This window comes from Euprymna scolopes, chromosome 25 (genome assembly GCF_053919585.1).
Source record: "Euprymna scolopes isolate OS-2025 chromosome 25, ASM5391958v1, whole genome shotgun sequence".
Lineage (NCBI taxonomy): Eukaryota > Metazoa > Mollusca > Cephalopoda > Sepiida > Sepiolidae > Euprymna > Euprymna scolopes.
This window is the reverse complement of record NC_136506.1, coordinates 53,311,265-53,334,118: the sequence shown is the minus strand read 5'-3', so window position 1 is coordinate 53,334,118 and position 22,854 is coordinate 53,311,265. Positions and strand designations below refer to the sequence as shown.

General features: G+C 28.0%; 1 protein-coding gene across 5 annotated transcripts in view; it reads left to right on the top strand.

Annotated features, from left to right (window-relative positions):
* LOC145247353 (ribosomal protein S6 kinase 2 beta-like) overlaps nt 1-22,854 on the top strand; it is a 291,613-nt gene that overhangs the window by 122,105 nt on the left and 146,654 nt on the right. For all 5 annotated transcript variants that reach the window (XM_080109030.1, XM_080109028.1, XM_080109029.1 and 2 more), the window contains exon 4: nt 11,356-11,437. In XM_080109030.1, coding sequence (XP_079965156.1) covers nt 11,356-11,437 — 82 coding nt within the window. The remainder of the gene's footprint in view (nt 1-11,355; nt 11,438-22,854) is intronic.

Here is a 22,854-nt window from a genome sequence, read left to right as displayed (position 1 = left end):
AACGAATGAAAAAATGTCATAAATAACCTTTTTTAAATGTTATAACTTAAAATCAGAAAAACAAAAAACAGCAAATGTGATTGAAAAATTTAAAAAGGGGAAATAAAGAATAAACGAATGAAAAAATGGCATAAATAACCATTTTTAAATGTTAAAACTTAAAATCAGAAAAAAAAAAAATATCAAATGTGAAGGAAAAATAAAAAAAAGGGGAAATAAAGAATAAACGAATGAAAAAATGGCATAAATAACCCTTTTTAAATGTTAAAACTTAAAATCAGAAAAAAAAACAGCAAATGTGATGGAAAAATAAAAAAAAGGAAAAATAAAGAATAAACGAATGAAAAAATGGCATAAATAACCATTTTTAAATGTTAAAACTTAAAATCAGAAAAAAAAAATAGCAAATGTGAAGGAAAAATGAAAAAAGGGGAAATATAGAATAAACGAATGAAAAAATGGCATAAATAACCCTTTTTAAATGTTAAAACTTAAAATCAGAAAAAAAAAATTGCAAATGTGAAGGAAAAATAAAAAAAAGGGGAAATAAAGAATACACGAATGAAAAAATGGCATAAATAACCATTTTTAAATGTTAAAACTTAAAATCAGAAAAAAAAAAATAGCAAATGTGAAGGAAAAATAAAAAAAAGGGGAAATAAAGAATAAACGAATGAAAAAATGGCATAAATAACCATTTTTAAATGTTAAAACTTAAAATCAGAAAAAAAAAAACAGCAAATGTGATGGAAAAATAAAAAAAAGGAAAAATAAAGAATAAACGAATGAAAAAATGGCATAAATAACCATTTTTAAATGTTATAACTTAAAATCAGAAAAAAAACAGCAAATGTGATGGAAAAATAAAAAAAAGGAAAAATAAAGAATAAACGAATGAAAAAATGGCATAAATAACCCTTTTTAAATGTTAAAACTTAAAATCAGAAAAAAAACAGCAAATGTGATGGAAAAATAAAAAAAAGGAAAAATAAAGAATAAACGAATGAAAAAATGGCATAAATAACCATTTTTAAATGTTAAAACTTAAAATCAGAAAAACAAAACAGCAAATGTGATGGAAAAATAAAAAAAAGGAAAAATAAAGAATAAACGAATGAAAAAATGGCATAAATAACCATTTTTAAATGTTAAAACTTAAAATCAGAAAAAAAAAACAGCAAATGTGATGGAAAAATAAAAAAAAGGAAAAATAAAGAATAAACGAATGAAAAAATAGCATAAATAACCATTCTTAAATGTTAAAACTTAAAATCAGAAAAAAAAACAGCAAATGTGATGGAAAAATAAAAAAAAGGGGAAATAAAGAATAAACGAATGAAAAAATGGCATAAATAACCCTTTTTAAATGTTAAAACTTAAAATCAGAAAAACAAAAAACAGCAAACGTGATGGAAAAATTTAAAAAGGGGAAATAAAGAATAAACGAATGAAAAAATGGCATAAATAACCCTTTTTAAATGTTAAAACTTAAAATCAGAAAAAAAAACAGCAAATGTGAAGGAAAAATAAAAAAAAGGGGAAATAAAGAATAAACGAATGAAAAAATGTCATAAATAACCCTTTTTAAATGTTAAAACTTAAAATCAGAAAAAAAAACAGCAAATGTGATGGAAAAATAAAAAAAAGGGGAAATAAAGAATAAACGAATGAAAAAATGTCATAAATAACCCTTTTTAAATGTTATAACTTAAAATCAGAAAAACAAAAAACAGCAAATGTGATTGAAAAATTTAAAAAGGGGAAATAAAGAATAAACGAATGAAAAAATGGCATGAATAACCATTTTTAAATGTTAAAACTTAAAATCAGAAAAAAAAAAAAACAGCAAACGCGATGGAAAAATTTTAAAAGGGGAAATAAAGAATAAACGAATGAAAAAATGGTATAAATAACCATTTTTAAATATTAAAACTAAAAATCAGAAAAACAAAAAACAGCAAATGTGATGGAAAACTAAAAAAAAGGAGAAATAAAGAATAAACGAATGAAACAATGGCATAAATAACCATTTTTAAATGTGGTAACTTAAAATCAGAAAAACAAAAAACAGCAAATGTGATGGAAAAATTTAAAAAGGGAAAATAAAGAATAAAAGAATGAAAAAATGGCATAAATAACCCTTTTTAAATGTTAAAACTTAAAATCAGAAAAACAAAAAACAGCAAATGTGATGGAAAAATAAAAAAAAGGGGAAATAAAGAATAAACGAATGAAACAATGGCATAAATAACCATTTTTAAATGTTATAACTTAAAATCAGAAAAACAAAAAACAGCAAATGTGAAGGAAAACTAAAAAAGGGGAAATAAAGAATAAACGAATGAAAAAATGGCATAAATAACCCTTTTTAAATGTTAAAACTTAAAATCAGAAAAACAAAAAACAGCAAATGTGATGGAAAAATAAAAAAAGGGGAAATAAGAATAAACGAATGAAAAAATGGCATAAATAACCATTTTTAAATGTTAAAACTAAAAATAAGAAAAACAAAAAACAGCAAATGTGATGGAAAAATAAAAAAAGGGGAAATAAAGAATAAACGAATGAAAAAATGGCATAAATAACCATTTTTAAATGTTAAAACTTAAAATCAGAAAAACAGCAAACGCGATGGAAAAATTTAAAAAGGGGAAATAAAGAATAAACGAATGAAAAAATGGCATAAATAACCATTTTTAAATGTTAAAACTTAAAATCAGAAAAACAAAAAACAGCAAACGCGATGGAAAAATTTAAAAAGGGGAAATAAAGAATAAACGAATGAAAAAATGGCATAAATAACCCTTTTTAAATGTTAAAACTTAAAATAAGAAAAAAAAAACAGCAAATGTGATGGAAAACTAAAAAAAAGGGGAAATAAAGAATAAACGAATGAAAAAATGGCATAAATAACCCTTTTTAAATGTTAAAACTTAAAATCAGAAAAACAAAAAACAGCAAATGCGATGGAAAAATTTAAAAAGGGGGAATAAAGAATAAACGAATGAAAAAATGGCATAAATAACCCTTTTTAAATGTTAAAACTTAAAATCAGAAAAAAAAAACAGCAAATGTGATGGAAAAATAAAAAAAAGGGGAAATAAAGAATAAACGAATGAAAAAATGTCATAAATAACCCTTTTTAAATGTTATAACTTAAAATCAGAAAAACAAAAAACAGCAAATGTGATTGAAAAATTTAAAAAGGGGAAATAAAGAATAAACGAATGAAAAAATGGCATAAATAACCATTTTTAAATGTTAAAACTTAAAATCAGAAAAACAAAAAACAGCAAACGCGATGGAAAAATTTTAAAAGGGGAAATAAAGAATAAACGAATGAAAAAATGGTATAAATAACCATTTTTAAATGTTAAAACTAAAAATCAGAAAAACAAAAAACAGCAAATGTGATGGAAAACTAAAAAAAAGGGGAAATAAAGAATAAACGAATGAAACAATGGCATAAATAACCATTTTTAAATGTTAAAACTAAAAATCAGAAAAACAAAAAACAGCAAATGTGATGGAAAACTAAAAAAAAGGGGAAATAAAGAATAAACGAATGAAAAAATGGCATAAATAACCATTTTTAAATGTTAAAACTTAAAATCAGAAAAACAAAAAAACAGCAAATGTGATGGAAAACTAAAAAAAAGGGGAAATAAAGAATAAACGAATGAAAAAATGGCATAAATAACCCTTTTTAAATGTTATAACTTAAAATCAGAAAAAAAAACAGCAAATGTGATGGAAAAATAAAAAAGGGGAAATAAAGAATAAACGAATGAAAAAATGGCATAAATAACCATTTTTAAATGTTAAAACTTAAAATCAGAAAAACAAAAAACAGCAAATGTGATGGAAAAATAAAAAAAGGGGAAATAAAGAATAAACGAATGAAAAAATGGCATAAATAACCATTTTTAAATGTTAAAACTAAAAATAAGAAAAACAAAAAACAGCAAATGTGATGGAAAAATAAAAAAAGGGGAAATAAAGAATAAACGAATGAAAAAATGGCATAAATAACCCTTTTTAAATGTTAAAACTTAAAATCAGAAAAACAGCAAACGCGATGGAAAAATTTAAAAAGGGGAAATAAAGAATAAACGAATGAAAAAATGGCATAAATAACCATTTTTAAATGTTAAAACTTAAAATCAGAAAAACAAAAAACAGCAAACGCGATGGAAAAATTTAAAAAGGGGAAATAAAGAATAAACGAATGAAAAAATGGCATAAATAACCCTTTTTAAATGTTAAAACTTAAAATCAGAAAAAAAAAACAGCAAATGTGATGGAAAAATAAAAAAAAGGGGAAATAAAGAATAAACGAATGAAAAAATGTCATAAATAACCCTTTTTAAATGTTATAACTTAAAATCAGAAAAACAAAAAACAGCAAATGTGATTGAAAAATTTAAAAAGGGGAAATAAAGAATAAACGAATGAAAAAATGGCATAAATAACCATTTTTAAATGTTAAAACTTAAAATCAGAAAAACAAAAAACAGCAAACGCGATGGAAAAATTTTAAAAGGGGAAATAAAGAATAAACGAATGAAAAAATGGTATAAATAACCATTTTTAAATGTTAAAACTAAAAATCAGAAAAACAAAAAACAGCAAATGTGATGGAAAACTAAAAAAAAGGGGAAATAAAGAATAAACGAATGAAACAATGGCATAAATAACCATTTTTAAATGTTAAAACTTAAAATCAGAAAAACAAAAAAAACAGCAAATGTGAAGGAAAAATAAAAAAGGGGAAATAAAGAATAAACGAATGAAAAAATGGCATAAATAACCATTTTTAAATGTTAAAACTTAAAATCAGAAAAACAAAAAAACAGCAAATGTGATGGAAAACTAAAAAAAAGGGGAAATAAAGAATAAACGAATGAAAAAATGGCATAAATAACCCTTTTTAAATGTTATAACTTAAAATCAGAAAAAAAAACAGCAAATGTGATGGAAAAATAAAAAAGGGGAAATAAAGAATAAACGAATGAAAAAATGGCATAAATAACCATTTTTAAATGTTAAAACTTAAAATCAGAAAAACAAAAAAAAGCAAATGTGATGGAAAAATAAAAAAAGGGGAAATAAAGAATAAACGAATGAAAAAATGGCATAAATAACCATTTTTAAATGTTAAAACTAAAAATAAGAAAAACAAAAAACAGCAAATGTGATGGAAAAATAAAAAAAGGGGAAATAAAGAATAAACAAATGAAAAAATGGCATAAATAACCATTTTTAAATGTTAAAACTTAAAATCAGAAAAACAGCAAACGCGATGGAAAAATTTAAAAAGGGGAAATAAAGAATAAACGAATGAAAAAATGGCATAAATAACCATTTTTAAATGTTAAAACTTAAAATCAGAAAAACAAAAAACAGCAAATGTGATGGAAAAATAAAAAAAAGGGGAAATAAAGAATAAACGAATGAAAAAATGGCATAAATAACCCTTTTTAAATGTTAAAACTTAAAATCAGAAAAAAAAAACAGCAAATGTGATGGAAAAATAAAAAAAAGGGGAAATAAAGAATAAACGAATGAAAAAATGGCATAAATAACCCTTTTTAAATGTTAAAACTTAAAATCAGAAAAACAAAAAACAGCAAACGCGATGGAAAAATTTAAAAAGGGGAAATAAAGAATAAACGAATGAAAAAATGGCATAAATAACCCTTTTTAAATGTTAAAACTTAAAATCAGAAAAAAAAACAGCAAATGTGATGGAAAACTAAAAAAAAGGGGAAATAAAGAATAAACGAATGAAAAAATGGCATAAATAACCCTTTTTAAATGTTATAACTTAAAATCAGAAAAACAAAAAACAGCAAATGTGATGGAAAAATAAAAAAAAGGAAAGATAAAGAATAAACGAATGAAAAAATGGCATAAATAACCATTTTTAAATGTTAAAACTTAAAATCAGAAAAAAAAAACAGCAAATGTGATGGAAAAATAAAAAAAAGGGGAAATAAAGAATAAACGAATGAAAAAATGGCATAAATAACCATTTTTAAATGTTAAAACTTAAAATCAGAAAAAAAAACAGCAAATGTGATGGAAAACTAAAAAAAAGGGGAAATAAAGAATAAACGAATGAAAAAATGGCATAAATAACCCTTTTTAAATGTTATAACTTAAAATCAGAAAAAAAACAGCAAATGTGATGGAAAAATAAAAAAGGGGAAATAAAGAATAAACGAATGAAAAAATGGCATAAATAACCATTTTTAAATGTTAAAACTTAAAATCAGAAAAACAAAAAACAGCAAATGTGATGGAAAAATAAAAAAAAGGGGAAATAAAGAATAAACGAATGAAAAAATGGCATAAATAACCATTTTTAAATGTTAAAACTTAAAATCAGAAAAAAAAATAGCAAATGTGAAGGAAAAATAAAAAAAAAGGGGAAATAAAGAATAAACGAATGAAAAAATGGCATAAATAACCCTTTTTAAATGTTAAAACTTAAAATCAGAAAAAAAAAACAGCAAATGTGATGGAAAACTAAAAAAAAGGGGAAATAAAGAATAAACGAATGAAAAAATGGCATAAATAACCCTTTTTAAATGTTAAAACTTAAAATCAGAAAAACAAAAAACAGCAAACGCGATGGAAAAATTTAAAAAGGGGAAATAAAGAATAAACGAATGAAAAAATGGCATAAATAACCCTTTTTAAATGTTAAAACTTAAAATCAGAAAAAAAAAACAGCAAATGTGATGGAAAAATAAAAAAAAGGGGAAATAAAGAATAAACGAATGAAAAAATGTCATAAATAACCCTTTTTAAATGTTATAACTTAAAATCAGAAAAACAAAAAACAGCAAATGTGATTGAAAAATTTAAAAAGGGGAAATAAAGAATAAACGAATGAAAAAATGGCATAAATAACCATTTTTAAATGTTAAAACTTAAAATCAGAAAAACAAAAAACAGCAAACGCGATGGAAAAATTTTAAAAGGGGAAATAAAGAATAAACGAATGAAAAAATGGTATAAATAACCATTTTTAAATGTTAAAACTAAAAATCAGAAAAACAAAAAACAGCAAATGTGATGGAAAACTAAAAAAAAGGGGAAATAAAGAATAAACGAATGAAACAATGGCATAAATAACCATTTTTAAATGTTAAAACTTAAAATCAGAAAAACAAAAAAAACAGCAAATGTGAAGGAAAAATAAAAAAGGGGAAATAAAGAATAAACGAATGAAAAAATGGCATAAATAACCATTTTTAAATGTTAAAACTTAAAATCAGAAAAACAAAAAAACAGCAAATGTGATGGAAAACTAAAAAAAAGGGGAAATAAAGAATAAACGAATGAAAAAATGGCATAAATAACCCTTTTTAAATGTTATAACTTAAAATCAGAAAAAAAAAACAGCAAATGTGATGGAAAAATAAAAAAGGGGAAATAAAGAATAAACGAATGAAAAAATGGCATAAATAACCATTTTTAAATGTTAAAACTTAAAATCAGAAAAACAAAAAACAGCAAATGTGATGGAAAAATAAAAAAAGGGGAAATAAAGAATAAACGAATGAAAAAATGGCATAAATAACCATTTTTAAATGTTAAAACTAAAAATAAGAAAAACAAAAAACAGCAAATGTGATGGAAAAATAAAAAAAGGGGAAATAAAGAATAAACGAATGAAAAAATGGCATAAATAACCATTTTTAAATGTTAAAACTTAAAATCAGAAAAACAGCAAACGCGATGGAAAAATTTAAAAAGGGGAAATAAAGAATAAACGAATGAAAAAATGGCATAAATAACCATTTTTAAATGTTAAAACTTAAAATCAGAAAAACAAAAAACAGCAAATGTGATGGAAAAATAAAAAAGGGGAAATAAAGAATAAACGAATGAAAAAATGGCATAAATAACCATTTTTAAATGTTAAAACTTAAAATCAGAAAAAAAAAACAGCAAATGTGATGGAAAAATAAAAAAAAGGGGAAATAAAGAATAAACGAATGAAAAAATGGCATAAATAACCCTTTTTAAATGTTAAAACTTAAAATCAGAAAAACAAAAAACAGCAAACGCGATGGAAAAATTTAAAAAGGGGAAATAAAGAATAAACGAATGAAAAAATGGCATAAATAACCCTTTTTAAATGTTAAAACTTAAAATCAGAAAAAAAAACAGCAAATGTGATGGAAAACTAAAAAAAAGGGGAAATAAAGAATAAACGAATGAAAAAATGGCATAAATAACCCTTTTTAAATGTTATAACTTAAAATCAGAAAAACAAAAAACAGCAAATGTGATGGAAAAATAAAAAAAAGGAAAGATAAAGAATAAACGAATGATAAAATGGCATAAATAACCATTTTTAAATGTTAAAACTTAAAATCAGAAAAAAAAAACAGCAAATGTGATGGAAAAATAAAAAAAAGGGGAAATAAAGAATAAACGAATGAAAAAATGGCATAAATAACCATTTTTAAATGTTAAAACTTAAAATCAGAAAAAAAAAACAGCAAATGTGATGGAAAACTAAAAAAAAGGGGAAATAAAGAATAAACGAATGAAAAAATGGCATAAATAACCCTTTTTAAATGTTATAACTTAAAATCAGAAAAAAAACAGCAAATGTGATGGAAAAATAAAAAAGGGGAAATAAAGAATAAACGAATGAAAAAATGGCATAAATAACCATTTTTAAATGTTAAAACTTAAAATCAGAAAAACAAAAAACAGCAAATGTGATGGAAAAATAAAAAAAAGGGGAAATAAAGAATAAACGAATGAAAAAATGGCATAAATAACCATTTTTAAATGTTAAAACTTAAAATCAGAAAAAAAAATAGCAAATGTGAAGGAAAAATAAAAAAAAAGGGGAAATAAAGAATAAACGAATGAAAAAATGGCATAAATAACCCTTTTTAAATGTTAAAACTTAAAATCAGAAAAAACAAATAGCAAATGTGAAGGAAAAATAAAAAAAAGGAAAGATAAAGAATAAACGAATGAAAAAATGGCATAAATAACCATTTTTAAATGTTAAAACTTAAAATCAGAAAAAAAAAATAGCAAATGTGAAGGAAAAATAAAAAAAAGGGGAAATAAAGAATAAACGAATGAAAAAATGGCATAAATAACCATTTTTAAATGTTAAAACTTAAAATCAGAAAAAACAAATAGCAAATGTGAAGGAAAAATAAAAAAAGGGGAAATATAGAATAAACGAATGAAAAAATGGCATAAATAACCCTTTTTAAATGTTAAAACTTAAAATCAGAAAAAAAAAAATAGCAAATGTGAAGGAAAAATAAAAAAAGGGGAAATAAAGAATAAACGAATGAAAAAATGGCATAAATAACCCTTTTTAAATGTTAAAACTTAAAATCAGAAAAAAAAAAATAGCAAATGTGAAGGAAAAATAAAAAAAAGGGGAAATAAAGAATAAACGAATGAAAAAATGGCATAAATAACCATTTTTAAATGTTAAAACTTAAAATCAGAAAAAAAAATAGCCAATGTGAAGGAAAAATAAAAAAAAGGGGAAATAAAGAATAAACGAATGAAAAAATGGCATAAATAACCATTTTTAAATGTTAAAACTTAAAATCAGAAAAACAAAAAAACAGCAAATGTGATGGAAAACTAAAAAAAGGGGGAAATAAAGAATAAACGAATGAAAAAATGGCATAAATAACCCTTTTTAAATGTTATAACTTAAAATCAGAAAAAAAAACAGCAAATGTGATGGAAAACTAAAAAAGGGGAAATAAAGAATAAACGAATGAAAAAATGGCATAAATAACCATTTTTAAATGTTAAAACTTAAAATCAGAAAAACAAAAAACAGCAAATGTGATGGAAAAATAAAAAAAGGGGAAATAAAGAATAAACGAATGAAAAATTGGCATAAATTACCCTGTTTAAATATTAAAACTTACAAAGGAAAAATCAAATGTCTGTTGGTGCGAGTGTGCAACCTTCAAACAATGACAACATCATTATAACCACTACTCTATGACTGCGTCAGCGAAATGTTTTTTTTTTTTTTTTCTATTAAAACTAATTCAAGAAAGAACATTTTTTGCGCATACATGTTGCGCTAAACTGTCATGGAGGAACGGTTTTTTGCTGCCCTCCCTCATTGCGAATATCTATTTCTTTAGGAAATAATTGACCTTTTTTTCTTCTAATTTTCTCATATTATTCGACAAAGAAATTGCCCTTTCAGACGGTCTGATGCTGCTGCTAAATTTTATGCGACATACAAACATACATACAAACATACATACATTTAAACAGACAGATGAGATTTATATAATAGATTATATCCAGGATGGAGTGGGGGATTAATTTCTAACATTCTATTGTCATTTTTAAAGCATATCTCCTTTGTTAGATGTACACTCGGGTATTCTAATAGCGTAAAAGACGTGAGTCTACTGATTTTTTCAGGTCAGTAGAGTGCAATAAAGGAAGTTCAAACAAAGAATGTAAAGTAGGTGCAAAACATTTAAAATGATGGTAGAATTCTAACGTTTAATTTTTGTGCAAAGTAATGAGATGCCCTTGTGCCAAGACTGGCTCGACTTTACAATGAATTCTGATAGTTTCAATCTATTTAAAAGATGGTGTGTCCCCAATCTCAACATCCTTGCTCAACTGTACAATAAGTGGCTGTGATTAGTATTTTACAGATTAAATAAATTATACTAAAATTATATTTAAAAAAAAAAAAAAAAAAAAAAACTACTTTTAAGGTGAATTTTTCTTCCTGCCTACATTTAAAAAACTAAAAACTAGGTAATGCCAAAAATATTGTCCTCATTTAGGAAAAAAAATTAATGAAATCTGTTTCATTGTCACTAATTCTTTGGTCGCATTTTTATTTAATATTGAATATTTATTGAAATAAAAAATAATAGCATAAAATTTAATGAATTTAATAATTTTGTAAAATCCAACATAATTTTATGGAGGTGATGCTCTAGATAATTTCATTGAGAGAATAAATTCTGATGAAATATGATACAGCAGTTTCTCTTTCATTATTTGGCAGTTAATTGGTTTCTTAAAAAGAAAGTTCAACTAATTTTTTTTTTTTTTTAATAGATGTTAAAGTTTTTATTATATGGTTAAGTGATTTGTTTTTCAGTTATATTTTATGTACTGTTTTATTATGTATTATTTTATGTATATTTTATGTACTATTTACAACTTGTAACATTCAAGTGAATTGTAAATTATATGTACGTGTAGTTTAAAAAATGTATGCATCTAATCTTGTTTTTATCAAATATCCATATCCCTTGTTGATTTCTTTACAATATATTTTTTCTCCTGTTTAATTCACAGGTATTTTTAGTTAGAAAAATCACAGGAGCTGATGAAGGAACATTGTATGCTATGAAAGTATTGAAGAAAGCAACATTAAAAGGTAATTATTTTAAATATCTGAAATATTTTTAATTAAACATGCAGATTTTTTAGTTTTTCACTTCTAGTGAAGTTTTTAGTTACCTAATTCTAGAATGTTTTTATAATTTTTCCTTTTTTTAAACCTTGTAAAATTTTGCTTGTATTGAGCAAATCGGTCAACCAATGGTAATAAAAAGCTTTATGATCTCATTAAAATTATCTGATCACTTGTAATAATACAACTAAAAAACAAATGAAATCTAAAGACACAATCTTTAAATTTTTAAAATCTGACTAAGGAAGTTATTTTTGTGCTTTGCATGTTTGGGTATTTTCTAGTTTGAAAGCCATATGCATTTTGTCACGTTTTCTACACTATTTTTTCAGTGAAAATGTTATATCGTTTTTAAAACTATGAAAATTACCATATAAATGTATTTTTTTTGTGCAAGGAATCAGAATATGCCACTGAAAATCTTCAGGAATGAAGGGTTTCCAAGTAATTTACAGTAAAGAATATAGTCAACTAAGATCCTTCCTAGCTTCCAGTGTGTTTGCTACCATAAGTGGTGACAAGGCAAATTAGTTCTCTCACTTTTATTGTTCTTTAGTATTTCTATTGTGAAGCGATTATTGAAATAAAATATAAGAAAAAGACATTATTATTGAAAAATAAATTATACAGATAAAAAAATAACACAATTAGTCTTTATTTGCACTTTTAATAACTTAAAAAATAAGTTATTTTATTTGAAATTTTATAAGAAATATGTTTATAAAATTATAAAACTAAAATTATTGTAATCAAAAATTACAATTAAAATAACAAAATTTCCAACATAAAAAAAAGGGATCCAATACATATTTCCACAATAGTTGGTTTTGATTCTCCATCACCACAGGAATACTTGCAGATGACTACTGAAGTTTGTATTAATCTTTCTCATGGCCCTGGATTTAATTTTACATAGACTCCAGTACTTTCCACACGACTTGTGTGAATAGTAGGGTTATTTCAATAAGTAATGTTTATCTGCGGTTTACCACAGCATGGTCCGGTAATGTATTATAGGCACACCAACCATCTCACAATTTGTGTGCCTGGTCGAACATACTGTTAAATTATTGGCAGTAGGGTTCTTGCATCCCTCATTTGAACTGGCACCATCATTGCTGCATTTGTTTCTCGCTCGACCATACCAAGAACCCATTGCCCTTAACAATATCTTCCTCAGTATTTTCTGTGCATAAATTTACTTTCATTTATTTCTACTGCTTGACTAGGTCCACCCATTTTCACTAGATTTTCGAGCATGCACATTGGGCAAATATTTCGAATATAATTGTACTCCATGCAATCAGTACCAATGTCCTATGTACATATGCTTTGAATTTTTTAGTAACACCATTTAAGGTCACCGGGAGTGTGAGCTCTCCCTCAAATTCCACTTTATCGCCTGTTACAGCTCGAGCTGATTTGTTTGTTTTCCGCATGGTTGGTTTCCTTAACCTTTTCCATGTTTTAAGGTTAATGTAGCAATACACATGAAAAAATTGAAATAGCTTGAAATATTTCAATATTGGTATGCATAGAAAGAGCTTGATGAGCTAAGAAAGAATCTTTTTAAATTTTTAAATTTAATCTGATTAAAATTAAGGAAGTTATGGCTATTTTTGTGCCTCGTTTCCCTCTTTAAGACCATATGCGTTTCGTCACATTTTTTACACTACTTTTTCAGTAAAAATGTCATATCTTTGTTAAAACACAAGACTAAGAAATGAAATTTACCATATAAGTGTATTTTTGTACAAGGAATCAGAATATGCAACTGAAAATCTCCCAAAGTTTATGGTTTCCAAATAATCTGCAGTAAATGTGCATAAATATGCAGCAATTCCTTAAAAATGCCATGCATCCATAAACAGAAAAGAAGTTGGAGAACTCAAAGTTGAATTGTAATGTGCTTTATGTACAAAAAACTTAAATCTAAACATAAGACCATTTAAAAATGAATATATTGCAATATTTCTTTGGTATTATTGTAGATTAACACCTTCTGTTTAACCCCACTCAACTCCTTCTGACCACCCCTCCAAAATGTGATTCTACCTTTTTAGGAAATTATGTATAAAATGCCATGAAAAACTTTAATGAAAGATAAACAAATTATTTTAGAATTGAACGTAAAATAATTTCCTATTACAGGTCATTCTAGCATTTTAGGACAGTTAACTGTTTTTTTTTTCTATGGGGAAAATATGCATGCTTTTTTTTTTTTTTTTTTTTTTAAGATGATTATGTGTAGTTTTAAGAGGGTTTCTATGCAATGAGAATATGGGGAGAGTTGCCATTCGGACTTTGAATTAATTGTAGGGCTAAGGAAAATTATGTGTGAACATACTGAAAACTTGACAGAGACAAAGCTAACAAAAACAATATTAGAGGGGGAGCGGTTAGTTTCACAAAAATTTAATGTAAAATAATTCACCATTTCTTGACCATTCTAGCATTTTAGGACAGTTAACCAATTTATTTTTATGTGTATTTTTCTTTAAGGAAGGATCTATTTTTTGTTTGTTTTTTTTAGATGCTTGTATGTGGCTTACAGAGGTATTTTGTGGGGGGGCTTGCCACTCGAACTTAGTGTTATTGTTAGGGTTAAAGAGTGTTTTAGGAGGAGACTTGCCACACATAATTTGTATTAGAGGTGAAGTTAAGAGAGCTTTTTTTCAAAGAGAGCGTTCATCACTCATATTTACTGTTAGCGGTTCATAATTATTGGATTTTGAAAATGTTATGGATTAAATTTGGAATATCACATTACTATTAAATATGTAAACTTATGTAAATAAGGATGTGAAACTTTACAAGAATTAGGACAAACAGACAAAAATAATTTCTAACTGCTTTTAAAATTTCAAGAATATTGATATAGATTTTGAGGGTTTGTATTACTATACACATAGATTCGAAAAAGTTGTCAAAAAAACAAATATATAACAAATAAATGTTATCAAAAGCAAGTTACTTTTCTACCTAACTGGATAATTTTTTAGTGTTTTTATTTAATGTAACATGTTTATTCAGCTTGAAAATGGTGTTTACCGATGTTTTGGAAAATTTAAAATGGCGCCCGACTCTCTTGAAACGGTAAGTTTGGGGAAAAGAGTTAAAAATAAAAAAGTAGACAAAATACTGCTAGAAACTCGCTCAATATATGTTACTGTGACATAGGCTGACATATATTCGGTGAGTTTTTAACAGTATTTTGTATAGTTTTTTATTTTTAACTCCTTTTCTCAAAGTTACCGTGTCAAAGAGAGTCGGGCTGGGCGCCATTTTTAATTTTCCAATACATCGGTAAACACTGTACGTTTTTCGAGCTGAATAAACATGTTACATTAAATAAAAACACTAGAAAATTATCCAGTTAGGTAGAAAAGTGACTTATCTTGCCTTTGATAACGTTTATTTGTTATATATTTGTTTTTTGACAACTTTTTCGAATCTATGTATAAACAAGATTTTGATACTTATTTTGATTTTGAAGAAAAAACATTTGTGGCTGTTCGCAGTAAAACATTGTTTTAATTCGTTGTTCAAAACTAATTTAAAGAATAAAAGTACATGCAAGCTATATATCTACAAAAGTTTGTTTTGTTTTTTTAACCATGTTTTTAAATTTGACGAGAAATGTGAGAAATTGCAACAGATTCATAATGCCGAATTGGTTGGGATTGTTATTATACATTCTGAAAACCGAATAGTTCTAAACTAATGTTATTCTGATAACAAAATAGCTCTAATTAAAACATATAAGAACATTTATATTCATATTTTCATGTTTTTCTTAATTCGTTCTTGAATAAAAATTAAAGAACGCATGTTGTTTACACTGTGCTATTGCTGATTCTACAGGCTGGAGCTGCTGCTGCTGCTGCTTCTAGTAATACTAACTTCATTTGACCAAATTCGAGAAATAGAAATAATTTTTTTTTCGGGTAGGTCCTTTTAAATTATCAATTACCGCGGTCCTACTCAACATAAAATAATACTTTTAATTGATAAAGATAGTAAAAAGATTGATTTACTTAGTACTGGGTGTCCGAAGAATTTTTTTTTTTCAAAATGTTCGATATTCGTCATATTAAAGTCTTATTTTTAACATGACAAAAAAAGAAATGGTCAAAAATATTTCGGACACCTGACAGTATTAAGATTAACACCTCTTCTAATTGGTTCCCAAATTTCATGATGAAATTCTTCATACAATCACGGTACGGACCTTTAGAAAACAGGGGGGGTCATTACAAAACCTTACCGAAAATGCCATTTTATGACGTTCACATTTTTATCACTTTATTTGCTTAAAACTCTTAAAATATATAATGTACATTCATATTTATTAATTCATTTGAAAGTATATTCATTTCCGAACAAAACAGTAGTAATTTGAAGACTTGAAGTGCTTTGGTTTAAAAAATATGGCTATTTTAGTAGAACTACCTTGAAATCTGTGATTATCCAAAGCGTTTTTTCGTCTGTGTGTATTACTAGTTAATGATGGACAGGTCTGATCCGGAATCCAGTTGTAGATGCACAGTTTCATTTACGATGTTTACTGTGACATATTTGCGCCGGTACTTATCCGAATCCAAGTCGAATCTAGTCTGTCAGATTCTGTTCTTGGCCTTGTTCTTCCTGCATTGGGTTGCTTTGTGGCCCTTCCTGCCACATTTGTTGCAGTACTTATATTTGTAAAAACATTGACGTGAAGAGGATCTGGGTCTTGTGACTGGGTGGTACTTATTAGGTGTAGCCTGAGTTTTCTTACTTCCAGCTTTGCTTTTTCGGGGTGAGTATTTTTCCGTCTGAAGGTCGTTCTTCTAATGACTGTTGTGCCTGACTCCTCGACATGTCTCGAGTTGTTCCTTATGCAGACTAACTGTTGACAATTCTCGGCCAAGTTCTGGAGAGTGAGGCCCTGTTCGCTCTCAAGACTAGAGAGAACACGTCTAATCTCAGCGTTTTTGGATGAGACTAGACTCTGCGCAAAAGTTAACACTTGAAGTCATCTGGCGATAGACGGAAATCATCGCAGTGTTTATTTACCACGAACGCAAAGGTTAGGTAATCGTCATTGTCACTTTTTAGCAGGTTAAAGCACTTCCATCTTCTATGAAAGAGCATAGAATTCGGGCTGTACAGTTTGGATAAAGTTTGACTGCTTCCGAAAATTCCAATTCACTCGTCTTCCTGGGAAATTTGCTATGTTCTGTGCTCCCTAAATTCCTCAAAAGTAGGCGAACTTTCTTAGCGTTGCTCCACTCTTGACAATCCACGGTGAATAGGTCCTCCTATCTCCGATAGAAAGCGTCAAACGTCCCATTCAACTCCGGTTGGTAGTTGAACGTTTCTATAGCGTTCCGTATTTTACTTTGGGAAAAAGCAAAACTGTTGTTCCTGTGTTCCGTTCTATCAAATATTTTAAACAATAGCTCTTCTTGTCTCTTTTGTTGAAGTAGCATTCTCTCCAACGCTTGTTGCCTTTTTCGAAATGGTAACTGGAGCTGTTTATCACATTCTTTTAAATTTTCCTCAGCTTTCTGTTGCTGGTCCATCTGAGCCTTTATTAGCTGTATTAATACTGCTTTAACATCCTCCATCTTTTAATGGCTTTTTTTTCCAAACGCACAAGAAAAAAAAATTATTTCCGTTTTTGACTGGAGAAGAGAGAAAAATAATAACAAAAAACAAAAATAAATAAAATGTCCTTTCCTTGAGTGTGTGTATGAAGAGGTAGCAATGTATCCCTTGCTTCTTGGTAAAAACGGTAGAGATAACCCAATATGAGGGTGGACAAAAAAATTTTAACTTTTTTTTTTTTTTTTTCTTACTTGCTAAACAAAACAAGAAAAAAAAATGTACTGTGGTACACTAGTTGCAAAAGAATAAAAAATAATTGTGGAATTATCTGGAAGTTAACCAAAATGGCTGCTTTTTTGTGTGTGTATGGGGGTGAATCATCAGTTAAAAATAGAATATTTCAGAAAATTCCACTCAATGAAAAAAAGTCTTTCTTTTAGTCCAAGTAAAACGAAAAGGGAAAAAAGAAAATTTCTCTCTTGTTAAAATATTGCATAAATTAGCAGCAAAAACAAAAATAAACAGAAAAATGTTCAAATTTGTATATGCCTAAACAGTTGACAGTTTACGATAGAATTGTTATCGCAGTGAAAATTGGGTCAACATCTTTCTCTTTTTTTTTTTCTCTTTTCTTTCAATTAGCAACCAAGCTAATTTTTAAACGTTACAAAAATGCATGTAAAACAGTTTTTTTTTTTTTTACATAGGCATCACCACTTATCAAGGCCAAGAGGCCACTCAAGGATAAGGGTTAAAGAGTGTACAGTAGAAATTGGACAACATAGTAATCATTAGTGTTATATCGTAGATTATATGAATAACAAGTCATTACTGGGGTTGTACAGAAAGGGTTTATTTAGGTAAAAAGGTACACACATTTCTAAGCGTCCATTAACAGCTTAGTACTAAATTCTGTCTCACACGTGAGGAGAGTTTGCTTGTCTTTTTATAGACGTAACAGTCCATTCATTTGAGGGGTGTTGGATCAGTCCATTATATCACCTTCCTCCCAAGCTAAATTCTTCCCTTGAATTTCGCTTCACCATTTTTTTCTTTTTTGACTTTGTCCAAAAAATTCAGTTCTTTTTCTTTTTCTTTCACTTCTCCTTAAAATTTGCGTTTGCGAATTTTTGGATTTTGGAGAGTGACTTGTATTTTCAGTTACTGGTGCTTCCTTTTTTGGAGGCTCTATGTGAAAACTGTCATACAGTACTTCCATCGGTACTTCATTGTTTTGAACTATTTCAATATATCGGGGTCTGAGTTGGTTTATGTTTTTTGTGGGAAAATGTCTGACCTTTTATAATGTAGACCATTCTTCCAATTCTTTTTGAGATTATGCCTTCTTCCCAAAAACTCTTCCCTGCCCGATAATTGTTGAAAAAAAACTTTATCCCCGTCCTTGTATATCTTGTATCGTTCCTTATCTTTTACACTTTTTTTTTACTTTTTTACTCGGAATTAACCGGTCGAACACAGAGCGCACTTTTCTGGCAAACATTATTTCCGCTGGGGATAAATTTGCATTTGTATTCGGATTAGGTGTTATCCTGTACACTGCTAAAAATTTCTGAAGACTTTTTTCTTCAGTGTCGATGTTATCGTTCTTTTTTTAACGCTCGTTTAAAAGTATCGACAAATCTTTCAGCTTGTCCGTTAGATCGAGGGCTAAAAGTTGGTGTTGTGATATGCTCTATGGCCAGTGACTCACAGTAGATCTTAAATTCTTGACCTTTGAACATGGTGCCATTATCACTAACAATTGTTTTTGGTACGCCAAAACGCCCAAATACCTCGTCCAACGCCTTTATTGTGTTTGCCGCTGTAGGATGTTTGAATTTAAAAATTTCTGGCCATTTCGACATGTTATCTACTATTACCAGGTAATAATATCCTTTTAGAGGTCCTGCGTAATCTATATGGATCCGCGTCCGTGGTATATCTGTTTTAGGCCAAGGTTGCGTCTTAGTGGGCAGCGCTTTTGCTGCTAGTTGGCAACCCTTACATAATTTTATCATTTTTTCTATGTCCTGATCCATTCCAGGCCAGTACGTATATGCTCTCATTAGTGCTTTCATTCTCGAGATTCCAGGATGTCCCATGTGGAATTCTTTTAAAATTCTCTTCTGTAATACTTGAGGTATTACCACTCTATCTGCGTACATTAGAGTTTCATCGCACTTTGAAAAAGGAAAAACTGTTAATCCTTTCCTCTTTTCTTTTTGTCCCACTTGTTTTTTTATCTTGTTAATGTATTCATCTGTTCTTGCTGCTTTCTTTATTTCCTCAAGTGTTACCGGAAGTTCCCTAACAGTATTTATTAATATATCTGTTAGTTCATTTTCTTCTTTTAGTGCAGCTATAACAGTTTCTTCAAGTAATTCAGTTTTATTTGGGATCAACCTGGACAAACCATCTGCATGTGCAATTTTGCTGGATGCTAGGTGTTTCATTTTAAAATTGTAGTTTAACAGAATCATGCTCCATCTTTGTAACCTATTAGCTGTATAAGTAGGAACTCCTTTTTTGGAACCAAAAATCGATAACAAAGGTTTGTGGTCCGTTTCCAATATAAAAAATCTTCCATGGATGAACCTATGAAATTTCCTCATGGCGTATACAATTGCCAGACCTTCTTTTTCTATCTGACTATAATTTTTTTCTGCGGGTAGCAAAACCCTTGAGGCATGAATAATTGGTTTAGTCGATCCATCTTTGAGTCTGTGTAGTAGCACAGCACCTAAACCGTATTCGCTCGCATCTGCTGCTACAATTCTTTTTTCGGATCGTAGTGAGCTAGTGCTAAATCCGATAACAGACATTTTTTAATCTTTAGGAATGCTTCATCACATTCTTTTGTCCAGAGCCATTTTTTATTCTTTTTCAATAATTCATTTAAAGGTGCTCTTAGTTCATGCATATTTGGGATATAAGAATTATAATAATTTGCTAGTCCCAAAAATGACTGTAGCTGCACTATATTTTCTGGTCTAGGCATGTTTTTGATTGCTTCAGTCCTATTAGGATTAGGTTTTCTACCATTTCGACCAATCACTTGTCCCAAATATTCAATTTTGTCCATCCCAAAATTACATTTTTCGAGAGCCACTTTCAATCCATAGTTTGATATTCTCTCGAATACTTTGCCAATGTGGATCTCATGCTCTTCCACATTTTTACTTCTTATAAGGATGTCATCTAGATAAGCCATAGCAAAATCCAAACCTGCTAGCATTGTATCCATAATTTGCTGGAACAAATTTGGGGCTACTTTTAAACCAAAAGGCAAACGGTTTAGTGAAAATAGTCCTTTATGGGTATTTAATGTCAGGTACTTAGCACAATCTTCCTGGACTTTTACTTGCCAATATGCTTCAGACAAATCAATTTTTGTAAAGATTTTTCCTCCGCTTAACTTCGAAAAAATTTCCTCTGGGGTAGGAAGCGGGTAGTTATGCTCCTTGAGACAATCATTTAGACCTGTCGAAAAGTCCGCGCATACGCTGATTTTATTATTTTTCTTCTTAACGTAAACCGTGGGTGAAGCCCATTCAGAGTAGTCCACTTTTTCTATTACTCCAATATCTTGAAGTCTCTTTAATTCTTTCTCTATAGTTTCTCATGCTGAATATGGAACCTTTCTTTTGGGTGTGAAAACTGGTTTAGCCTCGTCCTTTAGTTCAAATTTCACCTCCGTTTTCGTGCAGCAACCCAAACCTTCAGAGAATACCTCTTTAAAATCTTTTTTTAATTCGTCAATAAACTTTCCTGGTAGTTTAGACTTTTCTAAACCCGCCAGACTTACTTTATTGCAAAATGAGCTTATGGGTTTTCCCCATAAATTAAAAAGAATCATTAAGTCTATACCGAACAAATTAGAATTTTTCCCCGGTACGACATATAACTTGGTTTTCACAGCATTCTCCTTTAGAGACACATTGGTGAAAAATTCACCCTTAAATTTTAGTTTATTTCCAGACACACTTCTGGCAATTTTTTTTGTATTTTGTAACTTTGGAAACCCAATTTTCTTCCAAGTTACTTCGTCAATTATACTCATGTCGCTTCCCGTATCTAGAAGACAGTTCACATTACAGCCATTAATTTTAATTTTAATATATTTTCTTTTATCACACCTAGACTCATTTTTAGAACCAATGGTCTTTATTTCTGCTTTTCGGTATTTTCCTTTCCTGCATACCGTTGATTTATGGCCTTTTTTATTACATTTGTTACAAATTTTGTATTTAAAGTAACAATCTTTAGTGAAGTGGTTTTTTCCCCCACATGTCTTACAGGATTTTTCGTGTGCACATTTCATCACCCTTTCCATTTTTTTTTCCATATTTTTTTCTTCAAAATTTTTTCCTTCGATGCTTGTATTGTCCTGCTTTAAATTTAACAGTTTCTGACACTCTTCCGTAACTTTTTGTAATGTTATTTCTGTGTCTTGGTTCATAATGGATAATATCCTTGAACAAATATCCTTATCTTTGTAGGTTGCACAAAGATTAGACTTTTAAACGTATCCTCTTTGAGGTCTTTTAATTTAAAGGATTCACAATGAGCATTCACTTTCCCTACATAAGTAATAAAATCTTCGTCCTCCTGCTTCGTGATATTTAAACATTTATAACGTGTATAGAATAGACTATCTTGTTCACTGAAAATGTTTGACAATATTTTTATTGTTTCACTAAAAGAAATCTCTTCAGGTTTCTTTGGCAGGATAAAATTCGTATACTTTGTATTTTCCTGAGATCCAAGTTTTTGAAGAAGAAGGATAATCTTCTCTTCGTCTGTCCAAGACTGACATCTCTTAGCAAAAATATTTTCGTATCTCCGAAAATATGCCGGAAAAGTTAACCCATTTGTCGGCTCGTATACAAATTCGGAAAAAGAATTTGCTATTCCTTCAGGAGTGAAACGACAGTCTTTCTGCTGCGTTAAAATACTCTGTAGTATTTCGCTTTGCTTCAACTGTTGTTGCTGAAGTAATTCCATTTGCTTTTATTGCGCAAACAATGCCGATTGCATAGTTCTAGTGAATTCCGCTAACTGCTCCATGTTAAAAAAAATTTTTTTTTTTTTTTTTTTTTTTTTTTTTTTTTTAATGAAACCACACAATTAAACAAAAGATTAACTCATATGTCCTATAAATTCAATGAATTAAAAGCACAATGTCCTTCCGAAGAGAAAAAAAAAAAAAAATACTTCCAGCCGAATAAAACTTGAAATGGACACTTTTTTTTTTTTTTTTTAAATATTCTTTTCAAAAAAATGTTCGCTTCAAAATGTCAATTTTTTTTTTTTTTTTTTTTTTTTTTAAGGACCGTAACCGACTGAAACACTTACTTTTTAAATGTTGGCTCTGTCGAAGTTTTTTTTTTCTTCCTCTTCCTTCTTTGGATTTCTTTTGTTTTCTGCCCGTTAATCTTCTTGTGTGCTTAAGGATCGCTTTGTTTTTTAGTGAGTTTCGTTCGAATTCTTCGTCGCCAGTTGTTATATCGTATTATATATGAATAACAAGTCATTACTGGGGTTGTACAGAAAGGGTTTATTTAGGTAAAAAGGTACACACATTTCTAAGCGTCCATTGACAGCTTAGTACTAAATTCTGTCTCCCACGTGAGGAGAGTTTGCTTGTCTTTTTATAGACGTAACAGTCCATACATTTGAGGGGTGTTGGATCAGTCCATTATATCAATTAGTACTGAAAATTTGGTAAATTTGATAACTTATATAGAACGGCTCATCAAGAACTTATTTACGTTAGACTTGAACACAAC